The 19,673-nt window shown below is 31.7% G+C and overlaps 1 protein-coding gene across 2 annotated transcripts in view; it reads left to right on the forward strand.

The window, feature by feature from the left end:
- Nucleotides 1-19,673, forward strand: part of LOC113403500 (inactive dipeptidyl peptidase 10) — a 196,724-nt gene that overhangs the window by 125,390 nt on the left and 51,661 nt on the right. For both annotated transcript variants that reach the window (XM_026644076.2, XM_026644075.2), the window contains exon 4: nucleotides 8,991-9,085. In XM_026644076.2, coding sequence (XP_026499861.1) covers nucleotides 8,991-9,085 — 95 coding nt within the window. The remainder of the gene's footprint in view (nucleotides 1-8,990; nucleotides 9,086-19,673) is intronic.

Consider the following 19,673-nt stretch of genomic DNA (forward strand, 5'->3'; position numbering starts at 1 on the left):
AAAGTGTGTCAATTCTGTCTCTTGGAAAGTGCGCAAAGTCATTGGACCTCGTCGGATTAAAAAATTTCGCACACAATGATGTGTACGCTCAGTTACCTTATTAAATTAAACTTTGTTGTCCATCAGAAAATAATATTTTTTGAGTTGCGAAGAATGAACTGTTAATGTTAAGTGTATGCATTTTATTCCGACGCTTTTGAGTAACTCTTCGTAAACAATTATATCTAATAATATAATATCTGGTGAGTATCATGTGATAAACTAATACAGCCTACTCAGAATTATTGCGTAAAATAGAAAAAAAATATACGAAACATTATCATTTGATTTATAATAAAATAAAATTCGCTTCTACATTTAAATGACGCAAATATTTGTAGCTTTGGGTTTTAATAAATTTATAGCTCATGTCACAAAACATATGATGAACTTGATGTACTGATAACTAGTACTAACTATCTATGTTGAAGAGGCATCAGGGGGGCCGACATAGCGGGGTTGACTAGTGTAGTTCATTCTTCTTGACTACTCTGGCCATCTCCGAGTGTGGATTCTACTACCACTTACCAACAGATGGAGTGGAGTTATATGCAAACCCAGACAACATACTTTTTTATAATTTAAAGTTTACGAATAGAGTTTTGATCTTTGTATACCCATCAATCATTGCAAAAATTGATAGAAAACAACGATTATTTTTAATATTCGGTTTTTCTAATTAAATAAGAAATAAAATCGTATTCACATAAACAAATATCGCCCGTCCGCACTGTAAACAATAAACAAAATGAAACGTGAAATATTATACTCTATGTACAAAACACTTAAGAGAGATAACTGTATGAACGTTCAAACTTTACTCCCTAACTTGTTTGACTTCGCCATCTACGAACTGTCGTGTCACAGGTTCCATTAGTATAATTATGCGAAGTTACGTATTTATTTCATCAGTAACACCGTAGCGTAATGACTTGCGCTTTTAATATTATTAAACACGGGAAGTTAAGAGGGAAATTTTGCTTGTGTAAGATATCCGAAACGAGAACGTCGTAAGAGCAAAATATGTACAAATTTATTTGAAGCTTTTTAACACTTTATTTCCAATATCTGTCTGCATTTTGTGTAATATTCACCATCTTATCATACGTAGGTTCAAGAAATCGTTCTTTAAAAATCTGTGTCAAAAAATCAAAATCACTTTTGAATCGTCATTTTACAGAACGATATTAAGTAAAACTACCAGCGGTTCGGAATATAAATTCTACCGAAAAGAACCTTCAAGAAAATCAGTAATTGCTCTTTTTAATTTAACATTTTAAATATAAAGTTATGTTAGTTAAATACAATTATGTAATATATTCTGTCTGAAAGTAAGTTTAGACTGGAAACCTAGGCTATATGATCTTTAAAACACGGGAAACAGTGCCATATTTTAAAACGGGTTGCTACTGCACCCATTTTCAGACTCTAGACTGCAACTGAGAATATCTTGACAGAATAATCTAATTCCTATTTGGCTTGAATTCAGGACCTCGGGATCTGTAGACGCTAGTCACTAGACTGACTTGTCTATTTAATTTATCATGCTAATATTATAACTGCAGTAAGTTAATTTGATAAAATGCCAAAAAAACAATGTAATCGGATGGATACGGATAAAAATAAAAGGTAACTTTAATTACATTTATTTGTCACGCGGTCTTTATAATTATAAAAATTAATAATGAATCTTAGCGTTAGTTTTTTTTTTTAATATTACCTTTTTTCTCTTTTCCATTTATACAATGATCATAAGGAATATTAAAAATTATTTATAATCTTGGAGGTCGAGACTCCCTTCGGGACGTTATTAACAATGTCAAAGACATATTTACGGTTGCGTCACAATAAATTTGGAAGAATATTGTGAATATTAAAAATTATAAAAAGAGAAGTTAAAAGAATCATAATATAATATACGGCAAATTTCTACTCCGCAAATTGAAGAATTCGTTTCTATAGTAAAATTACTTATTTGTGTGTGTGTGTGTGCGTGTATGTAACAGAACACAAAATGAAATTATTTTGTTTTATAAAAAGCGTGTCGCTCGTATTCATTGATTTCAATACTGTAATGAATATGTTATAATATTAAATTACCAATTCTCAATACATATATATATAAATTTATTTCGCGTATCTCGGATATGGCTCTAAGGTTTTACTTCTCAACTTTATCTATAAAGATTTTTCAAAGACAAAAGACAATTATTGACACAATATAGAAATAATTTTATTAGAGCCGAGCGAAGTTCGGTCACACAGGTCCTGTTTCACCGAACACAGTGGTTTATATTTAATTTATTACTAAGAGATATAATTTTCACTTTCTATTTGAATTTAGATTATCTAGTACGTGTCTCTAAATATCCGTCCGTTAGTTGAAGTTTTTTTTTATTTATATCAATATTTAATAAAAAGTTACAGACGATACGGCCACTGACGATAAAATGATTTTGTATTTAAAAATTTAGAGCACCGTTCGCAAATAAACTAAGTTCATACAATAGAATATAAAAATAAAAGAGGGTAGGTCACCAAATTTACAGTTCCAAGTGGATAATGCTAATTTTCCATACCATCCTCGGAGAAGCACTATCAGGAATGGTGACACATTCAACCAGGAACTGCAGCCGTCCACACTTAATATCACAGCGTTAAATTTCTAATCTATGTGGTACTTATAAAAAAACCTCCTGCAATACGATATATAACGGTTCAATAATTATGTAATCAACCAACAGATAAATATTTTGGTCGAGGGATGTAAGCACGATTTTAGTCCTAATTATAGATAACGATTCGTCTCTGGAGTCAATCATTCCATTGGGTCATAAATTACTGTAAACCACAAAATAAACGCGACTACGACTTTTCAAATTGCAAACGAAGACGCAAAAACACGAATTAAAGACTTACAATCTTTAAAGGTCGGTAGGAACATGTTTTAAAAACTTTTATCAAAGTTCAAAACTTTATTATTATTATATTATTAAAATATATCTACTATTAAAGCATTAAAACACTATTCAATAACGAATTAAGGAACTCAACTATTAGTATAACTCGCTGATATATTCACTATATCGAATTTGAAGTTTAACTTCGGTACTAAACCAATGATAGAAAAATGCTAAAACTGTGGTGCCCAAAGAGAGGAATGAAAGCCGAGACTACTGAGTAGATACTGACTTTACTTGCAATAGATCGTACGTTAAATAGGTACAAAAGTAGGTTACATAATGTATAATGGTTAATAAGTATATTTAGTTAATATCATCTATTCACTACATCTCAAAAGAACGAATACGAAAGTTCTTGAAACTTAGAAAGGTTTAAAGACTGTGTGCCAGTATAACTACCAAAAATACCCTTAATAAAATAGGAGTTACCTTCACATTTTAATCAAAGAAATAAATATGGAATTATTAATTAAATAAAGACCATTTTTAAGAAATATGTCATAATAAATACTCCAACAATTTTTCATACAAGTACTAACCTTAATAGTGGATGACAGGTAATTAATTGATCTGAGACGATGCAAAATGGTATCCACGGAAATTAGTTAATAAAATCGAATTCTAATAATAATTTACTGAACCATTAAAATAAATTTAATTTATTTTATTATTTAAATTTTAGGAAAATGCAAAATCGAACGATTGTGTTAGCAACATTAAATATGGAAAGCAACATGAATTAACGGCACGGATTCTAGCGAATGGACAATCTGATGATTAAAAAAAAAAATTATATATAAATTTTTAATGTAACTGTCTTTAACAACTATAAATACAAAGTACGCTTTCGACATTTCTATGTTTTAATTTCTGGTACAAGTAATTGTTATTAAATAAAATAAATAAAGGGATTTTAGCTCATACCAGAAGTAAACGCAGCAAATTATTTGTAGTAATAGATATTAATTGGTACGGTAGTTAGTTGTCTGTTAGCTAGTTCGAGAGCGAAATTCAATTACAATATGCAAAAATAGTATCAATATAATTGGACGCAAAGCGAAATCTACAATACATTGACGTCATTAATTCTTAACCAACGACGAAATAGAGAAAGATTTTCAGATTAAAATTATTACTTTACTGATAATGTGCTGAGCATAACATTCAGCTCAAAATTCATAAGACACATACTCATTAAGTAATCTCTATTTTTAAAATGTATGTATTAATACAAAATAAATATAATATTAAATACGTAATAACGAATTACGATCAACAAACAATACAAAAATATGTTCGTACAACGTCGCTCCAGGGCTGTTATATTAGTCACAAACGCTGACGTATATAATATCAAAAAAATAATCTAATTGCAAAACATTTGTCAGTATTGTATGCCTGAAACACATACTATACATGTAAAGAGGTGAAAATTCTATTAATGATCCGGTGTTTGGTATTCCGACCATCATAAAAAACAATAATGAACAAAAGCAATCGTTTGTAACAAAATATTTCGGAGTATTGCTGTTTAACTGTTGATAACTGTTGATACACACACACACACACACACACACACACATACACCCTACGATTAATAACAGTAATAATCATTCATATCTCATGGAGTCACGTACATGCTCTCGAAAGATTCAGATACCAAAAATCCATCGAATTAATGACCTGCATCTCTTCAAATAATATACAAAATTATAACAGGATGTATCAGCCACTTAATCACAAATATATAACCTTAACATACTAGCAGAGCAGAAAAGGATGGAAAAATAGTCAAGGATGTAAAGAACAATGAACAGTAGATGCAATAGTAATGAATCAAGTACACGCAAAAAAAAACCTACACACTATGTATATAGATTATAAAAAAGCATACGTACATACCGCAGCACTATAAAATTCACCCTAATGTAATAACATTCTTAAGTACTACCCTGCTTCAATAGCAGTCAAAGCCAAAATTAATGTAAAATAATGAATCACTTACTATTAAAACAATTAAAATACAACGAGAATTCATCCAGGGAGATTCCCTAAGTCCACTATTTATTGTATTGCACTGAATCCTTTATCAGTGTTACTTACTAACACTGAAATGGATTTAAAATAAAACACAACGACTCATACCATACTCTTTCGAACTTATTTTATATGGACGCTATTAATCTCTTTGCAACCAACAGAATCGAACTTAAAAAAATAACTGACATTACACAATCACTCTCAACAGACATGCAAATGCAGTCCGGGATAGAAAAATCTAAAATACATGCAGTAAAATACATTCAGTTGTTAAGTGGAAATCGCAAACTAATTCTGACATACTAGATACTGGTGAATAGGTATATAATAACTGGTGATAGAACACATGGATGAACAGAACACATATTAATATTCAGACTTTCACCAGTCAAAACAAACAGAGCAGAAACAAAATTAGGTTAAGAATTGATCAAGAAATTTAAAATTCGACTTGTCTTTTTAAGAACCTAGCTCAATTCACGTAATACTGTGACAGCCATAAACACCTACGTAATCTCGATTTTCACATACTTTGGGATATTAAGCTGGTCTCAAATGGATTTACTAAAATATTATATGATAAACACACACATTGAAAACATCATCCCAGATCATGCATACAACACTTAACACTAACCCGTCACGACGGAGGATAGGGCTTAATTGACATAAAAAACTTACATAAATAACAAACAAACTGCGGACGTATTTATTATCTAAGCCGATCACTCTCACCTTCACAAGCATGCAATCGAAATGGACACATTTTTAACTAACTAACTTAATTTAAGCAATAGAACCAAAATAATTTATAACAAAAAATAGATTCGTGGTCAGATGAGATAATTTACATTATTATTTAAATATAAGTTAGAGATAAGACAATACATCACAATAGTCTGTATATAACAATATGAGATAAAAATAAAAATATAGTATTAATTTTAGATAAAGCTGTAAGCCACACACATAATCTCTGTAATACACACACTGAAAAGATGACAAAATACGTAGAACTGGCTACCGAAATCAAAAGGCAAATAGATAACTAACCTAAACCTAAATGCTCTGAAAATCCGCCTTCAGAAAGCCACTATTGTTAACAATTCAGACGCACAAAAAAATTCTTGTCATCATCATATTCTAAGGCTTGATACACTTGGCTTAGGCTCCTGTATCTGTTTTATTACCCCTGTAAAAGGGAAGAATAATTATAATAATCATACACAAATACATTTTCCCTTCCTATCATTGTTTTTTATATGGGTAAAAATAAATTGTTCAATTTTACCTGAAAATTAATTAATTTTCCTTCCTTATTTACATATTATTTCCTCATCTCGTTTACTTTTAATTTCGGTGTAACAACGCCCCCGTCGCGTCGTCGGAAGGTAGTAATTGTTGATTTCGTCCGAATGATTTGATTGTAGCGTACATTAATATTCGAACGAATACATATTTGTGTTTCCAAATAATTGCTTTTACGTTTTCTGTTTAAAAATGATTATTTTTAGCATTTTATTTCAGTACTGATCGCGTCTGCCTGAGTATACGCGGATTGCGCTCGTTGGCGGCGCGGATTAACGTGTTAAGCCGATTTTAATGGCGGAATGAGTAAAGATACATAACAACTTTGACCTTGGATTGACATGGCATTATAGCTCGAGATCAAAATCATGGATTTGTTCAAAAATAGCGTTTTTATTCGGTAAAATTGTTATCGAAATTTATTGAGTTGTTAATTAAAATAGTTTCGTATAATAAATATATATCAATTTGGATGTGTCAATAGTACATATATCAGAGTTTTTATCAAATTGCATGGAATATGAAAATCTAAGAATTGTTGTACCATTATGTTACCAGTGAATTATAATGTGTTGTTGCACATCGCGCGCTTTTTCGAGTGCGCGTGAGTGTGTTCGAGCACAAAAATGTGCAAAAATAAGTAAAAAAAAAAGTGCATAAAACTGATAAAAAAATGATTGACTCCGGTTTTAATCGAGTTCTGTAATCGTACATTGAACACAACATTTTCAAATGGTCGAAAGGAAAACGAAACAATCAATTTAAGAAATATATTGTTACATATTTTTGATAAATAAATAATAAGTTCATAGTAAAATATTGGATCTATAATCAAAAAAATATCAAAATCAAAGAGTCAATATAAGCGAATTGATGATTAAAACCATATAAGGTTATAGTTTAATTTTCGAAACAATGAATGAATGATCAATTGATAGAAATAAATTAAAAACTATTTTTTCGGCTGCATTGTGTCAAATACATCGGTTACTAATATATATCATAATTATATAATCATTTATGTGATTTCATTGACCTTGGAGTAGCAGTGTCAAAACCTTCATTAAATGTATAATAACACCTTGCCTTATTGCGCCCACTGGTGAAGGGGGGCTGTTAAATTTTTGTCCCGAGGATCGGAATCCACGCGGTCATGATTTGTACAGTAACTATTTGAATTCTTATTTGTATATACTTAAGGCCTAAATTATTTAATTGACTGATAATATTGTATCCAAAATCACGGATATATATATTTAAGCACTGAATGTTATTAATTCTTATGTTTTCAAATTTATAAATAAAACACTATTCAAGTAAAGCTTATACGTATATAAAGATTTTGTTAAGCAAACATTCAACTATAAGCTTTTCCAATGATTGTCTTTGATATTTTATAAAAAAATCACAGCCCTCGGTAAAATAAGCTTAGTGAGAATTCCTTTTTAATATTAAGGATTGAATATTGCTTTCATATTTTTCAAGATATTTATGCGATTAAATGGAATAATCTTGGTCGTCTTTTTATCTTTACGTAAAACTTGGTGGTAGGGCTTTGTGAAAGCTCGTATAGGTAGATATTGTTGTGTTCCGGTTGGAAGAGTGAGTGAGCCAGTATAAATTCAGACACATGGAACATAATAACTTAGATCCTAAGGCATTGGAGATGTAAGGAATGATCATGATTTCTTACGGCACCAATGTCTATGGGTGGTGGTAACCAGAACGTGGGCTTTTACGATCTCATATGCACTAAAATAACAAGACAGTCATCAATTATACAATCAATAAAAAATCAACATCACGCAGTCCAAACCAGCTGGAACGAGTATTTTTTTTTTATTTGTTTAATAACTATGACAACACCAATAGATAGTATTTAATCTAATACTACTTTGATCACGGCTTCCACTTGTTAGCGCTAGTAGTATGTTTTAGGTATTAAGAAGTCCCTGTCCTCACTAGGGGTTCAAGCTTGCTTCATATCAAATTTAATCAAATTCAGTTCAGCGTTTTAGCTGTGAAATCGTAACAGACAGAGTTACTTTCGCATTTTTAATATTAGTATAGATGAGCCTGAAATTTTATATCTGAAAAGATGACGTTAATTAAATAGTAACAGCAAAGCCCAAACCTTGCACTTTATTAAATAAAAATCGGTAACGAAGTAATTGTTTCCTTAATTATAAAAGTGAATATTTGCAAATATTTATTTATATATATACGTGTGTGTGTGCATATACTTAAATATACTCACAAGCGTACAAAATTGTCGGCATGTTTCGGCAAGCTACTGTTTCCCGACGTTATGAAATGGACGCGTTAAAATCGGGTCACCGAGGTCCCGAAATATGTCGAGCGATTCTCAATAACGGAAGAGTGAGCCGAACCATTTAACAATTTTAAATTTCCTCATAGAAATAATTGCAAATACACTAGTACGCATAATATGTCACTCACTTCTCTTATTAAAGTTATACTTTTTTATTTTTCTCCAAAGTGAAAACATTTTGATACATTGATTAAAATAATGTAGCTTTACTTATACATGTATATGTTACATATATACGAGTACATAATTTATGATAATGGAGAAATTTTTTTTATTTATCTTATTAATAAATGATTGAATTGTTTCAGGAGACGAGTTCGTGTATCAGGACTCGTGGGGCGGGATCGCTCTCATGTTTGCGGCGAACCAAACCTCGAAAACACTCATGCCTAATACTACATTCGTAAGTATGAGTGAATAATTGAATTATATATAATAAATTATTTTTATTAGAACATAAGAATTGTTATATCTTGTTATTATAATGCTTGTATAAGTCGTCCGCCCAATTTTTCCCACGTTCATTGTTACTGTTGTTGCTCCGCCCTCGTGTGTCGTAGCGTGATGTTAGATAGTCTAAGATCTTTATTATAAATCGATCTAGTACATCCAGATATAATAGAATTAAATCAAGTAACGTCTTTATTTATAAATTATTAAAACAAGTCTTTGTTTCAATCTATATTCAAAAATAAATTTGAATATACTAGATTGCATAGGAACAAATACCATACAAAAATATGTACATTTAATTTAATTGTTTAATGTTTATTGAGTATAAGGTACAAAATATACACGGTTACGGATTGTCAAATTAAACACTACAACTAACCGACGAAAGAAACTTAGCGAGTCCTTTTTTTTATTAATTTGTGAATATTTACAGATATTCCATGTGAAAATAAATATGTCTTTTAATAAACTTCTTAGACTAAAATTAAATCAAGCACGTAACACACGACGTAGAATTATGGACGAAATATTTTTACAGTTTAAATAAACATCTGTGTTCTGAAATAAGGGTCTGTCTTAATAGTTTGCTATTAATATGTAAATAATTTGACTTCATTTAATATAACAGAATACGTTTCTACATATTTATTCATACGGTTTTCATATTTTAATTTGCTATATTATATAGTTTTAAATATAACAGAGTGATATGCAGAAGATCACTAAGTAATTAGAAATTCTGTAATATTACACATAAAGATGGACAAACTTTAATATTAAATATAAACCTAATAAGTTTTTGTTAATCCCGTATAATTATAAAGAAACGTAATATAAATTTAAATACGTATACATGGAAATCAAACATATATAAGTATTGAAAGAAGGTCGCTGGCGGGTTAGACGAATTCAATTATATCAGCATCTGTTGACCTCCTTCGTGTCGGTGATAAATCTTTTCCTTGAATTAATTAATACTAACATTGAGCTTCGACAGGATAAAAGGGACAATTCACACTTTTACGTAAGACTGATTTTTCTGATTAAAAAATGAGTATCGCGATGTGGATGCGATTTCAAGACTACATTAATAGTTAACGTGATCATGACGATGATGATGAAGTCTGCATAGGCCATATTTTAGCGCACAAGTATGTGCGCAATATCTTGTGCAAAGTGATAATCAGTCTCAGAATCCGATGACACGGAGAATCGTAAAGGGGCGGAATCAACGGCTATATTTGCTTTCCAAGACACAAGAAATGTCGACGATCGACTTACGCTGATATGCCATTTTGATACGCGTATGCTTTAAATTTCATAATTATTATAGTCAGTGTCGCATATGACATTTTGATATTTCACGCTTGTATTCTACTGAAAACAAAACGACATTGAAAGAAAGAAATTGAAGTAAATGTTTAATGAGTTACCAATATTTGGCTAATTAATATTTCAAAATGAAGCGCTCTTAATAAATAAATATGTTCATAATTAATCTTATCTTAATGCTTAACAAGAAATTTATCTGGCAATTCTGTTTCGTATTTAGGGAATCATAAACAATAAATCAAATGGATGCAACTAGAAGCGTGCGAATGAATTGGTATTTTTCAAAAACATTTTCGCAGCTACGCTCTGTGATAATGCTATTTCCGATATCTGGTCGTTGATTTTCTTCGTTTTTGCAAATTATTGTTTTTTATATATAAATTCGGAAATTGTCATGCAAATGCTTTACAAAAAAAATCTCTATTCCATGTATCTTTTTGTAGGATATTTGAAGTCATCGGACTGAAACGAATACACGTTGTGCACACGGCGATTTGAGTAAAATGTTTTTGGTACATAAAAAAGGAATCTGGAACATATTTATGAAAAAATATTTTTGTAACGTAAAAAAAACAAAAGAGTTTGACATATACGAGCGAAAAACGATTTACAATATAAAAACAATTTTTATTTTTATGTTAGAGGTGGCAATCGAGCTGGAGGCTCACCTGATGGAAAGTGACTACCACCGCCCATAGACATCTGCAACACCGGGGGGCTTGCAGGTGCGTTGCCGGCCTTTCAGGAAAGAGTACGCTCTTTTCTTGAAGGTTCCCAAGTCGTATCGGTTCGGAAAAACCGCCGGCGAAAGCTGGTTCCACAGAGTGGTTGTGCGAGTCGTTGTGGTGAGATGTCCGAAGGTGAAATTCAGCAGCCGGGATTAATCCGAACAATTCATCGGAACATTCCCCGTGATAAATTCTGTAGAAGATGCAGAGCGATCCAACATCTCTACGCAAAGCCAAAGGATCAAGCAGATCGGAAAGGGCTTGATCGTCGATAATTCGAGCCGCTCTACGTTGGATACGGTCGAATGGAAGAAGCTGGTACTGGGGAGCACCCGCCCAGAGGTGAGAGCAGTACTACATATGTGGCCGAATTTGTGCCTTGTAGAGTCTTAGACGATGGGCTGACGTGAAATACTGTCTTGCCTTGCTGAGCACACCGAGCTTTTTTGATGCCAATTTGGCTTTGCCTTCCAATTGACCGTGGAACTGAACTAGGCTTGAAATATCGACGCTAAGTATTCCTATACTAGCTGTGGCGGCTAATGGAATGTTCTCAAATAGTGGAGATACGACAAATGCTGTTTTTTTAGCAGTTAACGCGCAAACTTGCGTCTTTTTGGGGTTGAAATGGACTAAGTTTAGCCGGCCCCAGTTCGAGACTTTGTTTAACGAAGACTCGATTTCAGACACAAGTTTGTTCCGGTTTTCTTCGACGTTTTCCCGAGAAATATTAGCACGGCCGGTGTATGAGGTGTCTACGGTTAAAAAATATGACTTGTTGATAAAATAGAATATAAGAATACATCAAGTAACAGGCTATTGGGCGTAGTGAAAATACGTTGGTGAAAATAATTGTTTAGTGTATTGTAACATACATATGCAAGTTACGTAGTTACGACTTTTATGAATGAATCGTGTTGTCATTTTACATATCAAACTATTTAAATTAATTATTTTTGTAAAGCGAAATATATTGATACATTCGAATAGGCTTTTGTAGCTTTCCTTGAATTTTCCGGAATCATCATCGATGTCAACCTTCGGACTATAAATCTTCACGTAAAAAATCAAGTCTATCCGTTATTCCGTCGCTAAAAAAAATAACAAACCAACAAATTCATAGCCGCATCTATAATACGAGTAGCTCCGATCAACAATACCCCTGGTATTGTTGACTAGGGACTGATAATCATTTATATTATTATTTATCTGGACTACTTATTCGTACCAATTCAGACCCATATAAGTACTTCTCGAAAGATTACGAGTCTGAAAATATGTTTCAACGTTGTTCAATTATGCTCAATCTTCTTGGATTCATCTTTTCCTATGGGCGAAAAAGAGATGCCACACTAAACTTTCCTTTTCTATTTACACAAAAATTACAAAATCGATAAGATAAGAGATACGTCATCAATTTTTATAATGTAAGCTGGATTTATCACGCAGTATTTCAAAGAATAAGCGCAGCCGAAATAAAATAAACTCCCATTTCAAGTAAATCCAGCTTATCGAGGTGTCAGTTTTGAATTAACTATATGCCACGCAGGCGCAACTACTCGTATAATAAACGAGAGTAACTGCTGTTATTCGCGCCGCTACCTCGGTAGAATTTACATTCTGATACCGTGTAGATTTAATTAAATCTTGTGAATTGAATGTCATAAGGATTTGTACTAGTCTACTTCGGTAAAGTATATATTTAGATTTGGATTGTCAATTTGAAAATGGGTTTGTTAGTTGAATAGTCTGAAGACTGATGTGGGCTACTTTTATTCCAGGATGTAATTATATTCTGGATATTTAAGAATACTAGCTAAACGTGACTGTTCCGCCCTCGTTGAATGGTATATATAACGCAAGAATATATTTTCAAATCGGACTCGTAAATCTTGAAATTAGTTAAGATCGAGTAAGCAAACAGGCCTCAACTTAATATATTAGTATAGATAATAATATAAATTCAATAAATATAGATAGATAGATGGATAGATACAATACAGATTCCCTTAACATTGTATTAATCATTGTAGTATAAGTCGTAATAATCGATGTACGTTATTTTAGAGAAGGCATAAAACGTTTTAGATCGCGTGATTAGCAAAGCACAGCTAATTTGAAATGCTTGTCAAATCCTCGCAGCTGTGTCAGTCCGAACACTTATCCACAGACAGCTCATTTGATTGTCAATCTATTTCCATTAAGCACACGTTCCGTATACTGATATGTCTGTTATGGTTAGGGATTGAACTAAACTTCTACACGATTTAGTACAGTTTATGTGAATAGTTTGTATTTGTATGGGCCTTAGAACTTGAGGCCCTGAGCTCAAACCCTGGGTTGGTACAATAAAGAATTATTGGATTTCCGAGTCGAAAATGAAATCAAGCAGTACGGAATTTGAAAGTATACCGTGTAAATTTGCGTAACTCAGAGAGTATGTAAAGCTGGTCTTACTTCTCAACTCTTTCCGGAACTGTCAAATTTGCCGTCCAAACGAATTATGACAGTGAAGAACAAAATAAAGCAGTGTTTACATGCACGCTTTTGCTGTATGAGAATGTCTTAATCAGTCCGTAACTGAACGAACAGGAGGACATCATAGTTTTATGTAGTGACTAACGACCCGCTCCAGCCGCTCCAGCTGCTCGTACAGGTGCATTTTTTATTAAAGAAAACGATATAAATATAAATAAAACCACTCAGAAATGATATAGCATTTTACTAGTGAAAACAAATTAGAAATTTTATCATTACCCTAACTAAACTAACTGGTTTTACTTTTTTATAATATCAGTATATTGCATAAACTATTGCCAGGTGCAAAATTTACTTGAAATTTGTAAAATTTACCTGATAATTGTATTTTTACGCTTTGTAGTATATATTATAAATTATGTTTATTATATAGTTATAAATACAACTACAATATCTTTAAACTAAATTGAATATACAATTATAATGTAATAATTAAAACAAAAAAACTAAATAGCAGTAAACAAACATTTTGAAATTATAGAAAATACACGACCTGTGGCACGCTGTGTAACCCGTACGCTGACGCGGTTACCTGTACGATCGGCTAGGGACTGCCTTTGAAATAAATAAATGTCGGTTTTTGATTACAGGTTTCTTATAAAGGTTATTATTGATTTATGTTGTAAACATTGTTGAAACATTTACTCAACATGGTAGGGTCACATCGTCAACTGAAAATTCATAGAATACTAAAAAGATTTATTATAAAATGAATGAAAAAATTATGTAATATAATTAAAATGGTCACTCTTAAATATATTTTTAAATAGATTTCTAATAAGTCTATTAAACCGTGTTCAAACAAAAAAATACTCGTCAAATTTATAATAACATTATAGATTATACGTAGAGAGAAGACGAAATCTATCACAAAAAAAAATTCATGCTCGACAGATAAATTTTATTTCTAAATTAACTGCTAACTTTCTAGTTGGTCTACGAATACGGCCAGTACAGTCAGGGACAATTAACTGCTATAGTTGCCATCGCCATACCGGCACACAAGATGCCTCTTCACGCCTCGTTTGAAAGAACTCAGATTTTCAGAGGAGGAGAACACGTGTGTTTGTAGAGAATTCCATTTCTTGGCGGTGCGACAAAAAAAAGAGTTTAAGATTGTCGATATTCAATTAAAACATATGTATAAGTTAAAATTGACCACTAATCGAGTAACCAATCCTATTGTTTCTTTAAAAAATGAAAGCTCTGAAAGCTTGACGTAGAACAAAACAAGTCAAAAGGATAGGTCATATACTAAAAGTACTTCGTAGTAATATTTTCATCATCAATCTAAACGAAAATACTCATTATTCGCTTCGGCCTGAGTCCATTAATTTTCGGTCGAAAGCTTTTGTTTTCCATTAATCTCTAGACATATTAACTTTCAGATTACTAAATTAATCTATAATACATTTATTGACCATGAATCTCGATATGGCTCAGTAGTTAGAATGCGTGAATTTTAACCGATGATTGCGGATTCAAACCCGGGTAAGAATAACTGAATTTTCACATGCGTAATTTGCATTTATAAGGAAGATGAAGGAAATGATCATGATTAAAACCTGCATATAATGATAAAAACTGACAATCTACAATAGTGCAGAATAGTCAAAAAAAATTTGAATGCTTAAAAGAGTTCGGCTGTGGGATATTAAGAGCATGTTCCTCTACATTTAATATAAAATCATATACATTGCGTACTTCAATGTTCTTTTACTTGGGACTAGGGCTTTATGAAGGCCCGGTATGTGAAATGGTTCCTATTTATTTGCCAATGTCTATGGTAACTTATGGTACTTACGGTGACTTAGGAAGTGACACCTTTGCCAGTTCGCCTTCTGTAAGAAAACACAAATGAAAATTAAAAATGACTACTGTAAAAATCATATCCGCAAGAATGCTAGCAACATTTCCCCCTTGAAATGCAAATGCATTTCTCAGTGTATATGAACCAGATTTTTCCCTGCAAATTAACTAACACGTATATACCTATACAATTAAAATGATTACTTTTAACGTATATTTTGATTACATTTTATTCAATATATTTCATACATTTTACCATAAACAGTATTGAAAATTTGAGGCAAACTATCTTTACGAATTACGTATCATTTTAGATTTCAAATGTAATCAAATATAATAGAAATAAATCTATGTTAATTATTCAGAAAATCACCAATTTATTACCATAACATTAAGTGTATGTACTATTTTAACATTTGAAAAATACTAACTTATAATCATCATTTGAATCTATCGACGACGTACAAGTGTGTATCGACCCCCGCATTAATATATCCCACGCGAAGTTTAAACTACTAACGATTAAGATAAGACGATTTCATCAGGATTTACGACTTATACTGAAAACTTTGAAGAACAGAAATTATTTATATAGAGCTGATAAAATCTCTTTGAACGCTGTGAATAGTAACACGAGGATTATAAACGGACAAAATAACCCAAACAATTGCCGAAATCCGATTATAATTATTATGTTCCAAGTAGCAAGAACCTATCTTTATCATTGATTGTTATTGGTTGGTAATTATATAACAAATATATTTAAATAATAATTAATTGTAAAAAAAGAATTTATTTATTGTTATCAAAACTTACAACATATTATCATTTCGATATTTTTCGACTGTGACAAAGCCAATATGATTCAGTCAATCGATAGAACACGTGGATCTGAAACGAAGAACATAAGTTCCAATTTGAATAAGTACCAATGGGATTTCACATTCTTATAATTCATCTCGTGCTCAGCTAAGGCAAACATCGTGGGAAAACCTATATCACGTGTTGAGTGTAATTTTGACGTAAGAGTACCATTAATCCGCATTAAAGCAGAGGTAGAACGAGACCTAAAACATCTCCTGTAGAGATATTACATTAGCAGTCAAACATTTATACTTAACATTAAAACTTCACACACACGACATAAATAGAATACTCGTAATATCACCGTAACGATATTAAAAAAGCGAGCGTACCACATATGATATGTCACATCTGACCTCACCTTTACAATAAGCAATATTAATATTATTTCCCTTTCAAAAAGTGGGTTGGTATCATATGACCGTCAACTCTAGCAACGCGCGCTCATTGGTCAAATCAAATAGCGCGCGAAACACGCTTGCTGTTACACACTTCCGTCCCTTTTCTCGAAATCATTCCCACAGATCGTAAAGCGAGAGGAAAGATGGTATACATCAAAAACTAAACATATTAAACGAGTAAATTATGAGCACATATAAAGGTACATAAATAAATAAAGTTTCATATAAAAATTCACGGGCAGAGGAAGGCTTAGAAATAATGAAAAGTTACCCTGCGTATCGAATACAGTTATTAAATACTAGCTTGCGCTCGCAACCTCGCCCGCTTGTTTTTGAGTTTTGTATCCATCGGTTTAATAAGTGATTTTTTATTTACAGAAACATGATATTCATTTTAATAGTCTAAATTAGAAGACGATAAATCTACTTATATTATATTATAAGGTTCACTTCTCCGAAACCTATTGTATCTTCTGGTATATATATTATGTATAGTGACTAAGTAAATCGTAGAACACACATCGTCATACGATGCGACATTCCGTCTCAGAAAACAAAATAGTCTGACCAGTATAATGAGATACCAGTTTCGTTCAATAAATAACACTTCTAAAGCATCTGGCTACCTGTCAAGGAGTCATGAATTATGAACAGTCAATCTGTCCCTCAGTCTGCTATTGGCAGCTTTATTGATGTCCATCAACAAGTGCGCTAGATAGGGATAGAAAATATAACTATCAGAAAGAAAAGGGATAGATGTAAACATTAGTTTAAAATGAACTCTCAAGCGCCATGTAATTTCAAGATATTTCCAATTATAGTATAGAATTTTGTAAGTGTTTCAAGTTATATCAAAAGAACGAAACCTTTTCTATATTTTTATAGAATGGCATAAAATCAAAACCTTATCTTCCTGCCCTTATCCCATTTTAATTTGGTCGCAACATGTCCTCTTCCATACTTCTCTGTCTGACGTCATCTCACAAGTAACAATCTTTCTAGCCATATTGCCTTTACACAATCCATCCATCGTTTCTTTGGTCATTCTATCTCTATATCCATCCACGTCCATGCCGAAGACCTTCCGCATAACATGGTCTTCATTCCTCCGTATAACATGTCCATACCATGACAGCCGGTTTCTACATAAAAATTGAAAAATTCACATCAATCGAGTAAAATAAATCGATATAAAAAGTAACAAATGGCATTTGTGTCAATTTTGTTACATTTTCGAAACCTCCTCAGACGGTATACAGAAAACCAGCTCGTTCCGATGAATTAAAGAAAATACACTTATTCCACACTGAATTAAAAATTAAAAAAAATATCACACCTCTTTATAGGGAACCTTATTTATAGTTTGTATGGCGCTTTTAAAACCTTAACTATAATAGTTTATTATTGCAGTTTTAATTCATCTTTACATTGTCTGTGACCTGATTTCAACACGAAACTTCGTATTACCGATTGTTATAGTCATAATTATGAATTCCATTGTCTGGATTTAAGCTTATCGAAACATTCTAATTTGACATTCTGATAACAATTTCGCGTGACAGTGAACACGCTAATTTAGTTTCAGCATGAAATTTGATTTTAATCTAATATCCAAACTTAATTGAATAGTAATAGGTATGTATTTTTTTAAATTTATGACTATTCATTTGTTTAAGTATATAGTTTATTGCAAAACAAAATTATAATTTGGCGTCAATAGCCCAATGGTTTACGGGCCGCCCATCTCGATGAAAGATTGCAAGATCAATCCGTGTCCTTTGGTATATTCTCATCCTCACTAAAAATTTAAGATTTATTGGAGGGGTATATAGGAATATTAGTCACACCTTAAAATGGGGGCATTACTACAATTAAAAAATAAAAACGAAGGTTAGAACAAAAGTTGGATATGTTGGACTAACTCAAACCTATGTCTGTCCAAGACTATCTCGCAGCTAAGGAAAAAAATGTACTTATGCTAATCATGGAAAATTAATATAAAATAAATTACACATAAAAAATAATTTAAAATCAAGCTAATTTTATTTAAACATTCGATAATTTTATTTGAATGTTGTATTAATATAATAAAATAGAAAATTTACTTTGGAAGTAAATAAAACTCATCCCATTGTTACTTTATGCTTTACTATATGATATAGCATTTCGTAGCGATAATTGCATGCTGTTTTTTTTTTAATAAAAAATAGACAAATTTTTACTTAGAGTTAATTATATAATTAAATCATAATATGGTTTGGAACATTCTACGTATAGTGAATACTCATAAAGTGAACACCATCTATGTATTTATAAAAAATTAAAAGCGTTTAGGAGTTGCTACGTCAGAAGCCAACTCGAGTTTTTATTCTCAGGTCATGTTTACCAAAAAAATGCGTTGTCATTGAAACTGAATTAAGTTGTTAAAATTCAGATCTCTAAGATAAGGGAAAATGGGTCAAACTTAAATTACTAGATTTAATTACAAACAACTGGGCAGGTGAACTTTATTAAAAGCTTGTAAAAAAGGGTGTTATCTTTCTGATAGTTTTCGACCACAGAAGCCATTTCCAAGAATAACTAACTGCACAGAAATTATTATAATACACAAGTATATGCATAAACATACATACTCCATTCTCTTACACCAGTGAAACCAGTTAAAGAATGTAAACACTTGCCTGTATTCCTAATATATTGATATTTATAATAATAAAATGTCCTTTATGTAAATATGCAGAAGGCCGTGATTCTGTACACTTGCAGAATTGTACGCAAATTTCTTGCAACAGAAGGGAAACGGAATTTGCTTTGCTTGCTAAAGCTTTCAGTTTTTAAGAAGTGTCTGACCTTGTGATCTTGTTGA

Source organism: Vanessa tameamea, chromosome 25 (assembly GCF_037043105.1).
Source record: "Vanessa tameamea isolate UH-Manoa-2023 chromosome 25, ilVanTame1 primary haplotype, whole genome shotgun sequence".
Classification (NCBI taxonomy): Eukaryota; Metazoa; Arthropoda; class Insecta; order Lepidoptera; family Nymphalidae; genus Vanessa; species Vanessa tameamea.